This window comes from Ostrea edulis, chromosome 4 (genome assembly GCF_947568905.1).
Source record: "Ostrea edulis chromosome 4, xbOstEdul1.1, whole genome shotgun sequence".
NCBI classification, from domain to species: Eukaryota; Metazoa; Mollusca; class Bivalvia; order Ostreida; family Ostreidae; genus Ostrea; species Ostrea edulis.
In genome coordinates, this window is record NC_079167.1 from 80573420 (window position 1) to 80593052 (window position 19633).

The 19633-nt window shown below is 34.7% G+C and overlaps 2 protein-coding genes across 4 annotated transcripts; one reads left to right on the forward strand and one right to left on the reverse strand.

Annotated features, from left to right (window-relative positions):
• Window positions 1–200: 200 nt before the first annotated feature.
• LOC125669177 (uncharacterized) lies at window positions 201–8295 on the reverse strand. The gene is made up of 4 exons (XM_056161498.1): window positions 8263–8295; window positions 7523–7644; window positions 2148–2248; window positions 201–430 (listed from the first exon to the last, which is right to left on the reverse strand). The coding sequence occupies exons 1-4, from the start codon at window positions 8293–8295 to the stop codon at window positions 201–203; spliced, it is 486 nt and encodes a 161-aa protein (XP_056017473.1).
• Window positions 8296–13100: 4805 nt separating this feature from the next.
• LOC125664886 (uncharacterized) lies at window positions 13101–16161 on the forward strand. 3 transcript variants are annotated; one of them, XM_056163904.1, is made up of 5 exons: window positions 13101–13221; window positions 13752–13850; window positions 14660–14796; window positions 15070–15183; window positions 15441–16161. In XM_056163904.1, exons 1-5 carry the CDS (start codon window positions 13192–13194, stop codon window positions 15508–15510), a joined length of 450 nt encoding a protein of 149 aa, XP_056019879.1. In that variant the 5' UTR covers window positions 13101–13191; the 3' UTR covers window positions 15511–16161. The 3 variants fall into 3 exon arrangements, with proteins under 3 accessions (XP_056019879.1, XP_056019880.1, XP_056019881.1); XM_056163905.1 differs by having other exon boundaries at window positions 13101–13206; XM_056163906.1 differs by lacking the exon at window positions 13101–13221 and adding an exon at window positions 13231–13370.
• Window positions 16162–19633: the final 3472 nt, after the last annotated feature.

Below are 19633 nucleotides of genomic sequence, written 5' to 3' on the forward strand. Positions count from 1 at the left end.
GTCGTGGCTGAAAACAATAGATATATACTTTCATGAAAATAATTTCCCTTGCATACGCAGGTGCCAAAACTCTCAATGTGTCGTATGTTGTGTGTTTCATTGCTGTACGTACATGTAGACCCAGAAAATACATACATGGTCTATATTACATTTCAGTTATCAACATACGTGAGATGAATTTGATTGTTTTTATTATAACCTCATTTAAATGAAATCCGTTTCTTACCGTAATTTGTGGATTTCACTCTGAAGTTTTGAGGATCCAATTTAAGCTCCAATAAAGCGGCCTTAATTTCGTCGTCTAGATTAGAGGGATCCCTCTGTCTGGTGGTGATGAGGTACGTGTCCAGTTGTGTCTCTTGGTGCATGATCACAAAGCCCTCGGTCGGATGATCATTGATGTAAAGAAAAGTCTGTGTTCCAAGTTCCTCTAACAAAAAGTTGAAAATCTATTAAACCATGAATACCTAGGTATTCGTATTTTAGCATTAGAGAGTTTTGACAATTTGTTTTTCATTGCATGTTCTTTGTATGGTCAATGTTTTAATCTATGAAGGCTATTTACAAGTTTGTCGATGGTAGAGGAGTTTCAAGAGTCTCGTTTAAAATCAGCATTTCGCAAATTCGATGTTCGTTTTATTGATGCAATTTGCCTCGCATACTGATAATCCGTTTACTTGATCGAACTATAGGGCTCACGGCAAGTGTGACCGATTGACAGGGGATCCTTACTCCTTCCAGGCACCTGATCTCATCTCTGGTATCTCCATGGATCCGTGGATGCTCTTCTCTGAATTTTGTATCCTTCATAGGATTTACGACATTGATCACTGTTCCTTACTTAGTAAACTTGAAATCGCAAAGCTTTTCTTAAATCAGCAACATCGACTTCTCAACACTTTACACGACCATTTTTTAAGATAGATTAAAGTATAGGCTTTTTGACATCATAGAAGGCTGCTTCTTCAACAAAAATGGAAAACGAAAATATTCGTATCTAGTGATCAGTCATCCAAACAATTAATTTGTTAAACGGCAATCTGATTCTGTGCATAAGTACTCTGACATTGGAATTAAAAATATGCTGTAGTTCCTCATTAACAGTATCTTTGTAGTCTTTGGTGAAATTCTGCTGAAATTCCCATGGGCACAAGCTGTGTCCCTTTCTTACCTGTTTTTATATTCTTATGAAGCAGTATTTATTCAAAAACCTCTACATTAGAAGAAAAAATCTCTTGAACTCAAAATAAAAGAAAACGCAGTCCTCCACTTCTGTGTCATACGCAGATATTTTATTTAAAATAGATATTAACGGCAAATTAACAAATTAATTTTATGATAAACGCGATGATTTCTGCTTCTCCATTGTCAACTTCCCACATTTATGTAGCAACATTCCATTATTACCTGCACATGGTGTTTATATCTCTAAGCTGATTCGATACGCAAGAGCTTGTCCTGCGTATGATCAGTTTTGAAATCGAGTCAGACCTCTGACAAACAAGTTGATAGTGCAGGGGTTTCAACAGTCTCGTTTAAAGCGAATTCTATTATCGTTATAACAATCTAGTTTGCCAATACAACCTATCATTGGGTCAAATGCTGTCTGACTTGTTTTATACCGATTGCTAGGCCGTCCTTGGTACACTGATTTTGACTATGGGTGACTTCCTTTACCTACTCAAGATGTCGGACTCTCAGCGGGTGTGACCGGTCAACAGGGGGTTTACTCCTCCTAGGTACTTAATCCCACCTCTAGTATACCCAGGGGTCCATGTTTGCCCAACTCTCAATTTTGCATTGCTTATTGGGAGTATGAGATTATCTTCGCCTTTCATCACTGTTACTTATTTTCACTTGTCCATGTTTAAGCATGTTAAATATACGGTAATTAAAATTTAATCGGAAAAATGTATGCAGGGTATGATATAGTTCTTGAAAATTAGCTACCCACGACACCATGATCTGTATAGGTTGGACTTCCTTACACACTGCAAAATTGTACTTGTACCTGTGCATACTTGCCTTCTTAATAAGTGTCATCTTTTTCTCTTGATCTTAGATTATATCAATGTCTGGTGTTTTTTTTACACCAGCATAAGTTTAAGGACATTAGAATTATAGTAATCATGAATGAAGGTGTATACCCTTTGTGGACATCCGGGTGACTTTGAACTTCACAGCAGTCTCTGGATCAGAACTGACGGGGTTAAATGACAATGCTGTAGTACGACACTCTTCTAGATCTCTGAAATAGTATAACGATGGGTTTTATTTTAAAAGACATGTCATGTAGTCTCATGATGGGTGATATATAATACATCATCCTATATACCAGGATGATAGGACATGCTACATTATCAAGTAACGCAAGAACATGAACAATGCCGAATGAACAATGGCAACAAAATTATGTACAATACATACAAACAGACTACTGCAGTTGTCATTTACTTGTTGCTTTACCCAAATAAAGCAGTGAACGATTAAATAAATGCATTCAAACTTCAAATTTAATTAACGACAATAGTAAACAATACCGACAATATATTTGCGACACGTATATGTAAGTATTGTTTTTATGTGAACAACCTCCTTTGAAAAAATACAAAAGAAATTTTGTAATCAGTGTGGATCCTTTATGGCAATGGAGAGCGATTGTTAAAATTCACAACGAGTTTGAAGTGGAAAGGAAATCGTTTTAAAAGGTGATTTTTGCGTTTAATTTTAATTCAATGGGAACAGGAATTTACTTCGTAATATCCGTAAATTTGCTATATCCGTGTTTGTTATAGACGTAGATTTTCATATAGAATATATAAAGAATTTGCCGGGGAAATCGCTTTCACTTCGTTATAGCCGTAATTTCGCTATACCATTGTGCGCTATATTCGAGTTTTACTGTATATGGTAAACGGAGCAAATTTGAAATTGACAGATTTTGTTATTCCAGGGTTTTGTAGTCGCTTTTCTGAGATTGATAGATTGTGTTGATTAAGAATTTCGTAGTATGTTCTCTAGGATTAAACGATTGTGTTAATTGACATAATTGTTTGTTGGTTTATGATTTTGTAGTCACTTCCCTCAGACTGACAAATAGTATTGATTGAGGGTTTTGTTGTCGCTTCTCTAGGATTGACAGATTGTGTATTGATTCAGGGATTTGTATCATGTTTTCTAGGATTGACAGATTGTGTATTGATTCAGGGATTTGTATCATGTTTTCTAGGATTGACAGATTGTGTATTGATTCAGGGATTTGTATCATGTTTTCTAGGATTGACAGATTGTGTATTGATTCAGGGATTTGTATCATGTTTTCTAGGATTGACAGATTGTGTATTGATTCAGGGATTTGTATCATGTTTTCTAGGATTGACAGATTGTGTATTGATTCAGGGATTTGTATCATGTTTTCTAGGATTGACAGATTGTGTATTGATTCAGGGATTTGTATCATGTTTTCTAGGATTGACAGATTGTGTATTGATTCAGGGATTTGTATCATGTTTTCTAGGATTGACAGATTGTGTATTGATTCAGGGATTTGTTTATGTTTTCTAGCATTGACAGATTGTATATTGATTCAGGGATTTTCATTTTGTTCTCTAGAATTGACAGATTGTGTATTGATTCAGGGATTTGTTTATGTTTTCTAGCATTGACAGATTGTATATTGATTCAGGGATTTTCATTTTGTTCTCTAGAATTGACAGATTGTGTATTGATTCAGGGATTTGTTTATGTTTTCTAGCATTGACAGATTGTGTATTGATTCAGGGATTTGTTTGTTTTCTAGCATTGACAGATTGTGTATTGATTCAGGGATTTTCATTATGTTCTCTATGATTGACAGATTGTGTATTGATTCAGGGATTTTCATTATGTTCTCTATGATTGACAGATTGTGTATTGGTTCAGGGATTTGTAACATGTTCTCTAGGATTAAAAAATTGTGTTAATTCAGGCAGTTGTAGTCAGTACCCTAGCATTGACAGATTTTGTTAAGTCAAGAATTTGTAGTATGTTCGGTAGGACAGAGAAATTGTGTTAATTAAGAATTCTGTAGTTCGTTCTCTAGTATTAACAGATTGTGTTAAGTGACAGAATTCTGGTTCGTTCTCTAGTACTAACAGATTGTGTTAAGTGACATAATTATGTAGTTCGTTGTCTAGTATTAACAGATTGTGTTAAGTAACAGAATTCTGTAGTTCGTTCTCTAGTATTAACAGATTGTGTTAAGTGATATAATTATCTAGTTCGTTCTCCAGTATTAACAGATTGTGTCAAGTGATAGAATTCTGTAGTTCGCTCTCTAGTGTTAACAGATTGTGTTAAGTGACAGAATTCTGTAGTTCGTTCTCTAGTATTAACAGATTGTGTTAATTTAGAATTCTGTAGTTCGTTCTCTAGTATTAACAGATTGTGTTAAGTGATAGAATTCTGTAGTTCGTTCTCTAGTATTAACAGATTGTGTTAAGTGACAGAATTCTGTAGTTCGTTCTCTAGTATTAACAGATTGTGTTAATTTAGAATTCTGTAGTTCGTTCTCTAGTATTAACAGATTGTGTTAAGTGACAGAATTCTGTAGTTCGTTCTCTAGTATTAACAGATTGTGTTAATTTAGAATTCTGTAGTTCGTTCTCTAGTATTAACAGATTGTGTTAAGTGACAGAATTCTGTAGTTCGTTCTCTAGTATTAACAGATTGTGTTAAGTGATATAATTATCTAGTTCGTTCTCCAGTATTAACAGATTGTGTTAAGTGACAGAATTGTTTTTGGTTCATGATTTGGAAGTCACTTCCCTCGGATTGATAAATGGTATTCAGGGTTTTGTAGTCTGTTCTCTAGGGATTGTTTGTTGATTTAGAGATTTGTGATCGGTTCTCTAGGAATTGACGAATTCTACTACTCAGATGACCAGGCCTTATCAACATAGAGTCATAGACCACTAGAAAAGTCTAGAGAACCTTAGAGAGCTTTTGGGGTTTTATAATTACATGTGGGTAAATAATTCAACGTTTGATCAGAAGCTAAAGAGGACGTATAGAGTCCGTCATTAGTGTGAACGGAAGTTACATCAGATACTAAAAAACTTTCTATTTTGACGTTTGCAGTGTGTTAAACTTATTTAACTTTACTTCATTCATGATGGGCGTTTGGATCAATAAACAGAGGCGGAGTTTTATATTGTAAAATTTCCCCAAAATATCACATCTTTTTATCTTTGATAAAAAATGACAATATATACATTTATGTTAAAATTTTGCTCTTACTCCAAGGCAACATTGCAACTCTGTTTTCATGTAAAGCATAACATAAAAACATGTTAGGTGACAACGATTGTCATTTATTTAAAATGACGAAAAATGTCCTAAGAATGCAGAACGAAATTGGCTGAGAGACATACCCGCATCTTGACCAGAAATGCAATATATAAAAGTAATGCTAATAAAGAAACTAACGTCAAATATGAAAATAGCTGCTGAACTGTAGCTCTCTGAGAAAATATTGGGACAGGTCAGAGAGCTACAGATACACCCCTTATGAAAATCTTAGATTTACGTCGAAGAAAAATTGAGAGAAGCAGTCTCTTTTGCGTGTGATTTTTTTTAAAAATAAAATACCAGGTGAGGTGTTGTTTATCCGGTGTCGGCGGACGAAGCAGATAACCTTTCCCCCTGACTTATTTTGCATCAATTTAACAGCTTTCTAATGATTTTTTTTCAGGGCTGTGATACTGTCAAGTTCTGATGGGGATCGAGATTATAGAAATTAAAGAGCAACGAAGGGAAAGCGTTTTTCTCGAATAAAATCAATATACAACTGTGGCTTTGTAGCTTTTTAAAAAAGCTTTTCGTCATACTACACAGTGAAATAGATGCAAGTATACATGTTTGTGAAGAGTAATGTAAATACAGTATAGCGTATTTTCCTTTTACACACATTTATCAAATTTTCTTTAATTTCCAATAAATGTGCGAGAATGGATTTTGTTAGGAAGTGGGTTTTCAGGCGTGAAAATTGTAACCTAAAATATGAGTTCTGTTCTATTCATGAAGACGGTTTCATAAAAATTTAGTGGGAAGGAGAATTTTGACCGTAACTATTTATCATACGGCCGGGCAATAACTTTAGAAGAGGGTGCTATTCCAGTTTTGAATCAAATAGGCAATGGACGAAACAATCGCAACTTCTCTGTTAGAAGCTCAGGTAAGACGCCTCGTAGATATTTCTCCACTTGCCTGAAAAGCACGAGAATGTTGGAAAGCTTGTAAAATTGGTAAGTTGAACGTAAAGTAGATCAGCACTAGATTATTTCCCTTGTAAAGATCAGCATTTCAACCAATGAAAATATTGTAAATGTTTTCCACCAATCCCTTTCGAAAGGAAATGCATAGTTCGTAGAGAGAAAGAAATCTCAATATATACAGTCTTCCACGGAAAATGGAAATAAAAGTGGGTTTTTTTTTAAATAGATGGAAATTCGTTAGTTTGATTAATGTTGATTAATGATATCAATAATCAATATTGTAAAAGCAGTCTACACACTTGCAATGAATAAAACTCCCAGGCTTCTTCATGATTCATTTCTTGGTAGGACCGGTCAACTACTAAAATTAACTAATAATAGATGCATTAAAGTTTTAATTACAGTAAATGAAATCATTAATACATTCATTAAGGTTAAGTATCGGATTAAAATTTCGTAAATGAAACAGTCATGCATCGAAGTCATTAATACGGGAGAAACATAAAACTAGAAACAAATCAGCATATTTTAACTCAAATAATTCGAAGCGATTCTCTAATTCTCTTCCCTGTTTAATCAAGGTGCATGCATTTACCTTTTACTTATCGTATAATATCATATATGCATAGTGAATTTTCACGATATTTTTCCATCAAATGCGACCAAGACTATATCCCAAGATGAACCGGGGGAAATAGTCGTAGACAAGAGAAATTAGACGTTAATTCTGGCGGAATGACCTACTTTTATGGTTATAACACAGTGTGCTCAAATGTCACAGCGTAATGCGAATTTATTCAATTTTCTCCATTAAAAAAACGTGGATTGGACAAAATTGCCTTAGAATAACTTTATCTCATGATCATATTGTTGTTCAGATTGTACATTTTAGATACTGTCCTTGATTTAAAATAAAACTTAAAAATCATGCGTAAATTACATGTGAAGTAACCTGACCGTTCTTAATACCCTACATGCAAATACTGCATATTGTAAGATAATCAAGTATGATGAGAAAAAGTTTTGAAGGTTGAGCTACGTCCTGCTAACGTGTGCTTAAATGCCTGGCAAACCTGCAGCAACTATAGATCTACGGAGTTTACAATCACACGTTTACTTGTAAATCAGGTTGATTTACATACCTAAAAAGCTGCGTGTCATAGATTAACTGTTATCCCCTTTGAAAGACAAATTGCATAAAACGACAGTATATTCTTTAAACACCCATGTCCAATATCATAATATATAATTTAATAAATATGACTTACGGAAACCAACGATAGAGATTGTTCACTAGTTTTCCATTCCCAAGAACATCAAAATCCCCGAATGTGTTGTCTCTGACGTCCGTGTTACGTGTGTCCATGTACAAATACCACCGTCCCGAGACCTACAACATTGTGATGGTATGGCTATATGAGACCTACAACATTGTGATGGTATGGCTATATGAGACCTACAACATTGTGATGGTATGGCTATATCGTTTGTAGAAATAAACGTACAACCTATCTTGATTGTTTTACTATATCATACGTAGAAAAGAACACACAATGCATCGTGTCTTGATCATGCATATATCATATATAAGATCCCGTGGGGATCCGGGTTAGAATAGGTCCTCAGTTCCCCATGCTTGTCGTAAGAGGTGACCAAATGGGGTGGTCCTTCGCATGAGATCGCAAAAATCGAGACCCCTTGTCACAGCAGGTGTGGCACGTTAAAGAACCCTCCCTCCTCAAAGGCCGTTAGCGCCGAGCATAGGCCTAAATTTTACAGCCCTTCATCGACAATACTGACGTCTCCATAGGAGTGAAAAAATTATCGAGAGGAACTTTAAACAACATACAATCAATACAATATGTAAGAAAAGAATACGTGTATGATGTATAGATTCGGAAGGTGTAGGGGCAGTTGACAGTGCGGTCCAGCCTCTCCTCATGTAACCAGGGACAAAGAAGGAGCAACGATGAATCAAGTGCAATAACCGCTATATGCGATGGCCTACATTGGCCCCTGAATGAAAGAACACGTGAATCATCTTCGAATGTTGAAATGTAGGGTTTGAAATCTTACACGACATTAACAGTCATGATGTCAGGATAAAGAAACCTGTGCATGTATGGCAATAAGCGTAGTGCATAGTTTATTTGTTGGCGCTTTAATTAAAGCCCCTGACGTCTCCACATAAGTAAAACAGTATCGGAAGAAATATAAAAACCACACAAAACAAGACTCTCTTGCCATCTGATATCAATGGTTTTACTTCACTTCGGAAATGTTTCTTTTCGTAATGTGATTATTTTGACGAGAATATCCGAGGAAGATTACTTTTACATGGATCTACTTTATTATCTTTACAATTTACGGTTCGCAGTTATGGAATAATATGCCAGAATTTTTAAAATATTACCCAACATTGGAAACTTTTAAATCCGCTTATCTTAGAATTTTTTTTTTTCATTCGGGAAATTAAAACCATATAGATTTGTTTTTGATTATTTTCAGTTTTATTTGTTTATTTATTTATTTTGTTTTATATTCAGTTTTAAATATGTAAATAGCATACATGTATGTATACAACATACTTTAATATACTATTTTATATTGTATCTGTATAATACTGCTGTCTGTATATATGTTTTCAGGACCACAATGTAAACTAGTTTTAAATTAATTGTGCTATCCTGTTTAAATAAAGGACATTATTATTATTATTATAAGTCTGGGGATTTGATTAAGGCATACATTTTATTTTTGAAAATACATCAGGGTATGAACTGTGACACTTCACTCCGGTGTACAACATGGAGAGTAAGCCGGCATGTAGCGTTGCAATTCATATCCTGGTGTATTTTCAAAATCGAATTTTTTTTTATATATTATTTACATTCTACTTTCATTTCTGTCAAAATTTCCAGCCGTTGAAATAATCGAACACTGATAACCAGTAATCATACGCCCATTGGACACGTTATTGATGAAAGGCTATTATTACAATTTGTAGATATATCAATATCAAAATTATTGGAAATTTCAATGGTCTCACTTCCGCTACATAATATTCTATAAGCCAAAGAGGTGATACATTGTAACGCAGCAATGCGAGATATCTGCTCAGAAGACGTAAACGGAGTTGCTTCCCTTGATGACATTTGTTACTTATTACAAAGGGACCTTGGTAATCCGGACGTCCACAATCCGAACACTTTACCTTCCGGACGAATTTTTTCTAAATGTTATTTTGCATTATTAATCCGGAGATTCGCATTCTGGGTTCGGACAATCATTTTTCCCCCACTACAATGCATTAATTTTCAACAGTTGAAAATTGTTTCAACACGGTAACGTCTAAACTATTGATTAATCCAAATTTTGTATTAAAAAATCAGTTTCTTGAAGAATGATTCGACTACCTGATTCATAAGCTCAATATTTTTATGTCCCATTTTAGATTTCTGAGGCAAGATATGTGCAACTATTAAAACTAGTGTTACTCCTTTTAAACGGTATACGATGATTTTTGCGTATTTCATGTATAAACGGGTCATTCTTTGTTTCCAATCTATTAATTAAACTTGTGGGACGTTAATTAGTATCCATCCAATCAATCATAAACTTGTGTGAAGATATCTTTGTGTATCAAGTCAATGTAGCGATCGATCTATGTTGCCATAAAATTCAAATTAAAATTGCTGAAGAATACCATACACTTAGTCCGAAATATCTGACGTTTTCCTGGCTTCTTTATGATTTTGATATTTACCGTGCCAAGAAAACGTCAAGCTCTGGTCAGCTCAGTATATTCCGTTACGTTATCCAATATCATTATTCGAAGGGGAAAGTAGTCCCGGAGAATTTGACGCTGTACGGAGTTTGGGAAAACGTCACAACCGGCGCCATTACGTAAAGTGGAAATTTCGCCGCCTCGGGCTGATTTTAAAACTAATCAATAAAACGATGCTTCTTGTACTTGCTAATATCGATTTTATGCGTTCTTTTATCACATAAACAGTCTCTTGAAAACATTTTAACAAACTCTCGAGCTTTGTTTTGAGTCACGTGACTCGGTTGCTCAAATGACAGCGAAAATTCGGTTGACTACAATTGTGTGCATCTCTTATCGAATTTTGGAGTGATATTCTATTGTAATCGATATTAGTAAGTACAATAAGCATCGTTTTATTGATTAGTTGTGGGTTTAAAGACCCCCAAAAAACACCCTACGGTTGCTCCACGGATCACTGAATGTGGGCGGAGCTTATCCATGGTCAATGTTATTTAGATTTCTGGTCGTTTCGGCCTTTTTTCAGTTTGGCCCCAAGTTTTTTCGGCTGTTAGTAGTTTCGGCCTAATGTCGTTTCGGTCCTAGTCGTTTGGGCCTCACTTTTAAATACCTTTGTAATACCAATAAATTAAGTCTTTTTTCTCATCTTACTCACTATATCAAAATTGATATTTCTGTAAAGGATATAAACCAAAAACTGTCCATTATGTGAGAGAAAGAACTGCATGGTTGAGGCCCGTATAGCCGAGATCAGTTCTTTCTCTCACAAAATGGACAGTTTGAGGTTTATATCCTACTTAAAACATTACATCTTTTGTTCTAAGAATGGACAGGCTCAGGTAAACCCATTGACAATGATAATTATGAATAAAGCTTTTTTTTTTTTTAATAATCTGACAATATAACCAGTCTTGCGTAGAATTCTGTTTCTTTTGTTCACTTATTGGAGCCAAAATTTGATCTGAAAAGCATTGTGTTTTCGAATATTTGGATGAGGAAATAATTAACGCCAGCCAAAAGAACCCAATGCACCCATCTCGTGAAATGAAATTATTCATGAAAGCGAAAATAATAATTCAGAATTATGATATGCTAATAAAGAAAAGAAAAAAAACATAGTGAAGAAATTTCGGAATGTGCCTCTGAATCCAGTGAAATTCAAATACAAGTATGGAAATATGTCTTTCAAATTTAAGTTTTAATGCGATATCATAATGGCCAATAGAATTTAAAAAAAATTGTGAATCTTAAAGTTGAAGTAGAAAATTCTACTAAGGGGAAATATCGTTTTAAGTGTTTCAGTGATTTTTCCGATATCTCTGTTGATTCTTGTAGGGAATTTAAAATTAAATTTGTATCTCCTTGACAAACGTATTGTCTTTCTCTTATTTTCAGCCTAACTGTAAACGTCTAATAAGTTATTGGGTTTATCCAGCACTGTCCAATAAGTTGACAATTACTGTCTATTATTTTTAAGAACGGACAGTATTTATCCATTCTTAAAAATAAAGGACAGCAATTGTCAACTTATTGGACACCTACAGGTAACCTTTTCACTTCAAGTGGACTTTCTTGTATATAAAAGTCTAAAAAGACAAAGGATTGCATAACAAAAAATGTTTTAATTGTTGTGTAAACTGTTATATATGTCTATGGTGTAAACAAGGAAGTCCACACCATCAAAGAAAATGATATGCCATTTACAGATTACATAAGCTTGTATTTTAAAAGCAACAAGATGTGTTTGTGAAACACAAATGCCCCCGATAATGGCCAATTCCGAAGATGACCAAGGTCACAGGGCAAATATCTTGGTACCAGTAAAAAGATCTTGTCAAAAGAAATGCTCATGTACAATATGAAAGCTCTAATATTTACCATTTAGAAGTTATGACCAATGTAAAAAAAAAAAATTAAGTAGATCAAATGTCAAGGTCAAAAGGTTCAATACCAACGGAAAGATCTTGTAACAAGGAATACTCATGTGAAATATCAAAGCTCTATCTCTTACTGCCCCCCCCCCCCCCCCCTTGCATACCTATAAAGTCCAAATAATTCAAATTAAGCCCTAAGAAAAATACCCTCACTGGTTATTATAACAGAACTTATAATAACCAGTGAGAGTATTATTTTTAAAGGGCTTATTTTGAATTACATGTTTCTTTTTTTTACTTTATGGATATGCAAGACGTTGTTGACATGCATTAGAAATATTTTCAACAAAAATTGATTAAATCAACTCATGTAGCTTATTCGGAGTTGGGGGGGGGGGGGGGGGGGGTCCTGAACCCAAGCACCTGTGAGATCATCAAAGATGTGCATGTGGTAGATCTTAGGAATAAATAGGTTGATGCCTTCCTGACAAGCAGTTAATTACACTAATGCGAAGGGGAGATGTGAAAAAAGGTGGGGGGGGGGGGGGGGGGGGGGGGGTTCTCGAAATTCCCGACTCAACCAAGTCATTTGAAAAGAAAAGACTACGTAAACTGTGGATCCATCATTTGCGTAATGACAAGTTGAGGTTCAAGACATTTGTATGAAGAAACGTTTACCGTCTGCCTGCTCTGCGACTTGACTGAATGTCTTCTTTTCTCAATAATAATAATATATGTGTGTATTATCTTCTACACATTGTGAGGACGTCCTCACTTAATAAGTTTGGTCGGCTAGAAAGGAGAAAGAGAGAGAGAGAGAGAGAGAGAGAGAGAGAGAGAGAGAGAGAGAGAGAGAGATCACATCGGTTATCATTGAATATTTTAAACCCTTGTTTAGTATTACAAAATTCCACAGCAAATATTTTTGGGTATCCTATGTCCATGAATTGAAAATTGACGCACAGCTAATTGTGTGGTCAATCATTAATTTACAAAACCGAAGAATTGGACATACACTGTCCATGTACAACAATTTTATAACATATTTCCATGCGTAAAAGTGTGAACTCCGCTTCGGTTAACGCTATTTGGTACCGCTTGCAGGGCGGCGACCACGAGTTACCTGCCCCTATACAATGAGTTAATTGCCCCTGTATTTCATCTGTTAAGTTGTACTTAAAATAGGCTAGCCTGGTACCCGAGGCCTTCCGATGTTCAAAGAACGAAGGCCAGGCATCGGATGTCGAATGGATTCTTCCACTGATCAAAATCCAATATGGCGGACTCAATGGTAAGTAATGGGAATGTACGTAAATGAGCGTATCATGGCTTAATTAGCTGTGTCACTTTCGATTTTATGTCATTAATTGCCAGAGACAGACCTTAGGAAATGTATAATACTTGGTTTTCCATGTGACACGCTTGTTTGATATAGTCTTATCCCTTTGTTTTCAAGTAAGTAGGTGATGATCAACTCGCATATTTTTCACGTGTGTTAAATTAAATCTAACCGTGTCACTTCGTTTTTTCTACTATTGATGGGTTGTATTGGGTTGCTGGCGAAGATACATACTGAGTTTTATAGATGACACGCGCCAGTTTTCTTATTTTAAACCGACAATTTCAGATCGAATTTCCTCGACTCATTTTTGGATAATTTTTTATTACATATAGATCTAATGACGTGCTTTACTTTGATAAGACTATAGGCTATAGCTGAAGTTTATATGATGACTTTCTTGTACGATGATAGGGGTGTTTTAAGCTTTTATTGGACTTATAGTGTACAATTTTACAGATTCTCAATATTATGTATATTAATCGTTTTAATTTCAGATGAATTTCCATACATATGGAAAGAAGAAACACTTGATAGTAGATGAAAAAACACCCTCATATATAATGCTTCATGAATATGCAAAACCATGCCAACAGGTATAATAAGATATATATATTGCTTGTGTAGCAGATAAGGCTATTTATGCATTTTATAATTCAGTAACAATGGTGTCTGACAATGTAATTATTTAATTCTTATGTTGACCTGCCAACTTTATGCTTGATCCAATAGGCTTGATTTAAAGTTTCTGTTGTTACTTTGGTTTACTGTGAATATTCTTCAGATTTCAGTAGGGGATACTAACAATTTCATTGTCAACAGTTACTATTCCTCACTGATTCACTGTCCTGTTTGTCTAAAATTATATTTGTGGGTCGGTCCACAATTTTTATATTTGCCAAAAGTTATACATTGAGGTATTCTATTTTTGTGTTAGCATTATATTTTGCATTTGTTTGTAACTCAAATTCTTTGTCTTCTTTATGAGAGAACTGAGTTCATACACTTCAATTTAAAAATCTTAGGCTGTAGTAGCCAGGAATTCTGTATCACAACAAAAACAAATTTTACATAATGTGAAGTACACAATATGGCACTATAGTAACATTTCATTGTTATGCTTTTGCACAAACTCATTGTACTGCTTGGATTTGATAATAAAATCACACCTGCTAAAGCTTCAAAGAAAAAATGTAGAAGATCACAATCTGGAGAAACCCAAGACATTCATCCCCAAAAACAAAGTTTTGCATTTCTGTTTCTCTCACTGTATTGCAAATTTCAAGATAGTTTTCAATACATTAAATTTGTGGTACTTGTGTACCAAATTAATGACTCTTAATATAGTTTTGTGGAAAAAGGAAAAGAAAGATAACCAGATTGATCTCTTTATTTTACCATGTAGTCTACAGACTCCAGATGGAAAAAGACAGAGAAAGAAATTCTAAAGGGGTATTCAAGGACCCATCCTCCTCGAAACCAATTCATATCGGAAGGAATTAACATCCAACTTGAAAGAAGAATTACAGACTTCCAGAACAGGTTAACAACTAAATCAATTTGTTACAGTCTGTTATTTCAAGTTTCCCACCTCTTACAGCAATAACAAAAACAATTATTTCTGGCATCTAAAGGTGTGAGAAGTTTATCATATTCTAAAATATGTTCTATTTGTTAGTGGAAGAAATTTAATCCCAAATTGATTATATTAGATACTGACAATTTCTGTATTGATAAAACACAATAGTGAAAAATGCATGATTTTTTGTATGGAATGAACTGACCTACCTTGTTTTATTTCATGTGATCATGCAGACCCTTTAAAAAAGGAGAAGCCAGATCTTCAGAAGACTTCCTTGAAAATGAGAATTTTTTGAGTGGAAGTGAAGAATATGGCATGCATACAAGCATTCCCTCCCTCTTGTTTGTGTAAGTAAAACCTGCATGAATATAAAACTTTAGATGAAAAGGGAAATATATTGACATTCAAAATTCACAGTTGGTTGTTCATCTTCTGCAAAAATTACAGACTTGTTTCATTATTTATCTATAGTAAAATACATGTAACGACATAATTAATATTTATGATGTATGTGCATTGTGTATTTACTACTATTCCTGATCCATATCAATGCAAATCTTCACTGATTATACTGATGTTTTGTGACATTGTTTTTAATTTTTAGATCAGAGGTGAGCTTATGGAGGAACTTTGAGAGTGTCAGTTCTCAGATCAAGAAGTTAGCTAAATGGTAGGAGGAGGAGTAATTCATTCCACTGTATGGCCAGAGAAATATATGACATAAAAGACCTGAAAAAGGAGATTTGGCATTGTTTCATGTGGAAATTGAAGAATCTTTGAAATGGATACATGCAACACAGACATGTTTCAGTTACTTGGGGATAAAACTTATGAGGAATTTTGCTAACTTTCAGATGGGAATGTGTTGCACAAGAAATGCTTGATCACAACCTTCTTTTATTAGAAACCTTTTCTATGCAAATAATTATTTTAAATGAAATTTAGCTATTTCATTAGACTAGTAAACATGTTTTCTGTGCAAGTGTGTGTAATTGACATTAAATGCTATGATGTATTGAAGTATTCTTAAACAATGGAAGATCTCTACTAGTTCTTTCAAAGGAAAGCCAACAACAGGAATCGAACCTGTTCCTCCATCGTACAGATACGAAAGTGTGCACCAGTACACCATGTTGGCATATATTAAGAACTAGTAGCCTTGGAGGGTAAATATTGTATTATTCTTGTACAGTTGATGTGATATATATATATATATATATATATATATATATATATGTGTGTATATATATAATATACATACAGCTTAGTGTATATATAATGTATGCCTCATGTTTGCTAGTCGTCAATAAAGCATTTGAATTGAATATATTCCTTGTTCATGAAGAAAGTCTAATATCCTGAAATTTAGATAAATCTAGCATTTCTGTTTGTGAAATACCTTTAAATCTAGCTGAGAGAAATGTCTTTGTAACCCAGTGATTATCTGGGTCAGAATAGGTCCTCTGCACCTGATTGCATATTATGAGAAAAGAGTTAACATAGAGTGATCATTGAATAAGATTGTTAACTGAAATATTGTGGCACAATTAATTAGGAACAGTCTAATCCTCACTGCTCAAAAGGCCAAAGTATCAAGTATAGGTCTAAATACAGGCAATTGATGGTGGCCCTTGAATATGAATGAATTTTAAACAATAGAGAATCAAACAATGACTGTAACTGACATATATACATTGAAATATTCTCGAGAGGGACGTTAAACAATATACAACTATACAGGCAATCGATCTTGAGGCCAAAACTTATTTCCACATTGTGTTTACATAATTAGTGCATGTAGGTTTAACTTGTATCTTTCTAGAATAAAATGTTATCTTTCTTAATATCAATTATTTACAAAATGCAAGGGTGGCTCATAAACAGCTATCAGTTGCAATAATATTTATACTGCTTAACAAGAATAACCTGTCAAAATTAGTCGAGGAAATTCGATCTGAAATTGTCGGTTTAAAATAAGAAAACTGGTGCGTGTCATCTATAAAACTCAGTATATATCTTCGCCAGCAACCCATCAATAGTAGAAAAAACGAAGTGACACGGTTAGATTTAATTTAACACACGTGAAAAATATGCGAGTTGATCATCACCTACTTAATTGAAAACAAAGGGATAAGACTATATCAAACAAGCGTGTCACATGGAAAACCAAGTATTATACATTTCCTAAGGTCTGTCTCTGGCAATTAATGACATAAAATCGAAAGTGACACAGCTAATTAAGCCATGATACGCTCATTTACGTACATTCCCATTACTTACCATTGAGTCCGCCATATTGGATTTTGATCAGTGGAAGAATCCATTCGACATCCGATGCCTGGCCTTCGTTCTTTGAACATCGGAAGGCCTCGGGTACCAGGCTAAAAATAGGCTAACTCTTGCGCAAAAAAAGATAGAAAATATCAAATATGGGAAAGCGGGACGATAGACCAAACATATCTACGAAGAGACCGTTGGTGCCGGAAATATCTCTGTCTTTAGTAGTGTCCGTGAGGTATATTGATTTATAAAACATGAGATATTAGTACCATATTGCCCGGGAATCAAAAGATTTTTGCAAGATCGGTAAGTATATTCAATATAGGCTAAACAAGCACAAGGCCAGGGCACATGGTAAGTCATTCCGCAGCGCAGGAATGACCAAAACTAGCCTACTACGGTACCATTTACAGAAATTACCAAAAAAATGACAAAAATTACCGAGAGAGGAGCTAAAATGACCTCAGTAATACATGACATCTACTATCATATTCACATTAAAAAATTTGGTCCCTTCTTTGACGACTTCAATAATTTTTAATTTCGGTCTTATCTTTGGTATTTTCTGTGAACGTTTGTAATTTCGGACATTATATGTAACAGTCCTACTATTCATTCCACAATGAAGGCCAGTGGGCCTAGATTTTTAATTTGATACACGTATAAACTTAACACTGCGCAAGTTACGTCACGGAATGCAGTATAGGGGAGGAGAAAATATTTGGCTGGACCAGGAGTCGAACCTAGGATCCCTGCATTACTAGTCAGGTGCTCTAACCACTGAGCTATCCAGGTCGATATCCACGGTCCGTGTAGCCCTAACTACTAAATTCCTCCCTTTAATTTGTCTTTGCCGTCGAAGACACACAACCCAGATTCATTTCACCCCTGGCAGGACAAGAGTAGTCACGGCACCAACTGGTAAAATCTTGCACAGAGGTTCCTAGGTTCAATTCCCGATCCAGCCACAAATTTTCTCCGTGTATGTCTATTTGAGACTGAGTTGGAAAATTACGGTATCTTCATAGTGACAAACTAATGAAAATATTGATCAAATTCGACTGGTCAAGGACTGTTAATATAAATAAATTTGAAACATTGGTCATTGTAATGATTGGTTTCATGTTATACTAAGCTTGTGTTTCAAGACAAGGCTGTCTTTGTTGGTGATGATACTGATGTATATATTTAGAAACAAGTAATGCTTTGATTTTGATTACAGGTGTGGTCTTTAAAAAAATTAATGCATGGCAAGGTTGATAGTGAGACTAATAAATTCTTTCAGCAGAATTCAGCTAGACACACAAAAAAGACAATCACCACAGCCTTCCAAGAAGATGGACTGCCTGACAATAGTTTCCTTGAGGACTGTCTTGAAATATCCAGAGTTTAAGGTATGCATTTTGTACACCATGAAAATCAGCTTATAGTTTAGCTGTTATCTAATTAGAGGGAATTTTCAATAGGGACTGGGTCTTTTCATTTGCTGGACCCTTATGTAACAATGACACTGTTCTTCCACCCTGTTAGATCCACTATGACTTTAAGGAAAATAATTGGATCATCCTGTCCCACCAATATGCACATCTACAAATGAGAATGAAGCATTGCACAAAGTTTCAAGACTATCCGATAAGCCATATAGGAGAAGTGTTCACAAGATTTTGTGACAGACAGAAAGACAGATGAAGTACAAAAACTATGTCTCCCCCTGGAAGAGGGGAGACATAATTAGAATTTTTTTTAGACAGAAAGGAATGAGATCTCTGACACAGATTTTGCTATGAATATATATCATGTTTTGCTGAGTGAAAACATTTTTTTCTTCTCTTTTATTTATAAGTATCTAAGCACAAGGTAATTAATACTTTTCATACTTTCCCAATTTGAACATTTTATGTGTCAATTGAAATATGAAATCATTTTCAATTAGAGGTTAAAACATTTAGTGATGAATTAAAATTACTGGAATTTATGAGGACTACTGAGACATGTTAAAATGGTGTCATATTTGTCTTCAGATTCAAGAAACGGACTCTATCTGGAAAAGGAAAACAATATCAAAGCTCCTCTGTGAGAAGTTGGCCAAGGAAAGCATTCAGAAGAAAGTGGAGATTCATTGTTTTTACCAGATCCAGCAGATCACAGAAAGCATCTAGTAGGGGAGGTAAATGAAGCATCTTTTACTCCCTATATACAGGGCTTGAAGCTAACTTTTTATGTCACCAGTCCAGCCGGACTGATGGGGTATAATTTCAACCAGTCCGCTGAAAAATTTACAAGTCCAACAGAGTATACTCGATAACACAATAGAAGAATGCAATTTACTAGTTAAACGTTGATAGGATACTAAATTTAGGATGAGCCAATAAGATTATGTCTTGTTTTTCATGTTACAGGATTGGACAGAATATGAACACACACATCCAATACTTCAAAGATATTATGTTTGTGGAGGCAGAGATTTTAATTGCATCCACTGTTTAGAATACATCCTTAAGGGAAGCAGACTGCCGC

Excerpts from the sequence above, each read along its gene's own strand:
- LOC125669177 (XM_056161498.1), bottom strand. The coding sequence starts at position 8,295 with ATGATTCACGTGTTCTTTCATTCAGGGGCCAAT. Across the intron at positions 2,249-7,522 it reads AATCTCTATCGTTGGTTTCC|AGATCTAGAAGAGTGTCGTA; the intron begins GTAAGTCATATT and ends ATACTATTTCAG. Across the intron at positions 431-2,147 it reads CACCCGGATGTCCACAAAGG|AGGAACTTGGAACACAGACT; the intron begins GTATACACCTTC and ends ACTTTTTGTTAG.
- LOC125664886 (XM_056163904.1), top strand. The coding sequence starts at position 13,192 with ATGGCGGACTCAATGGTAAGTAATGGGAAT. Across the intron at positions 13,851-14,659 it reads ATGCAAAACCATGCCAACAG|TCTACAGACTCCAGATGGAA; the intron begins GTATAATAAGAT and ends TTTACCATGTAG. Across the intron at positions 15,184-15,440 it reads ATTCCCTCCCTCTTGTTTGT|ATCAGAGGTGAGCTTATGGA; the intron begins GTAAGTAAAACC and ends TTTAATTTTTAG.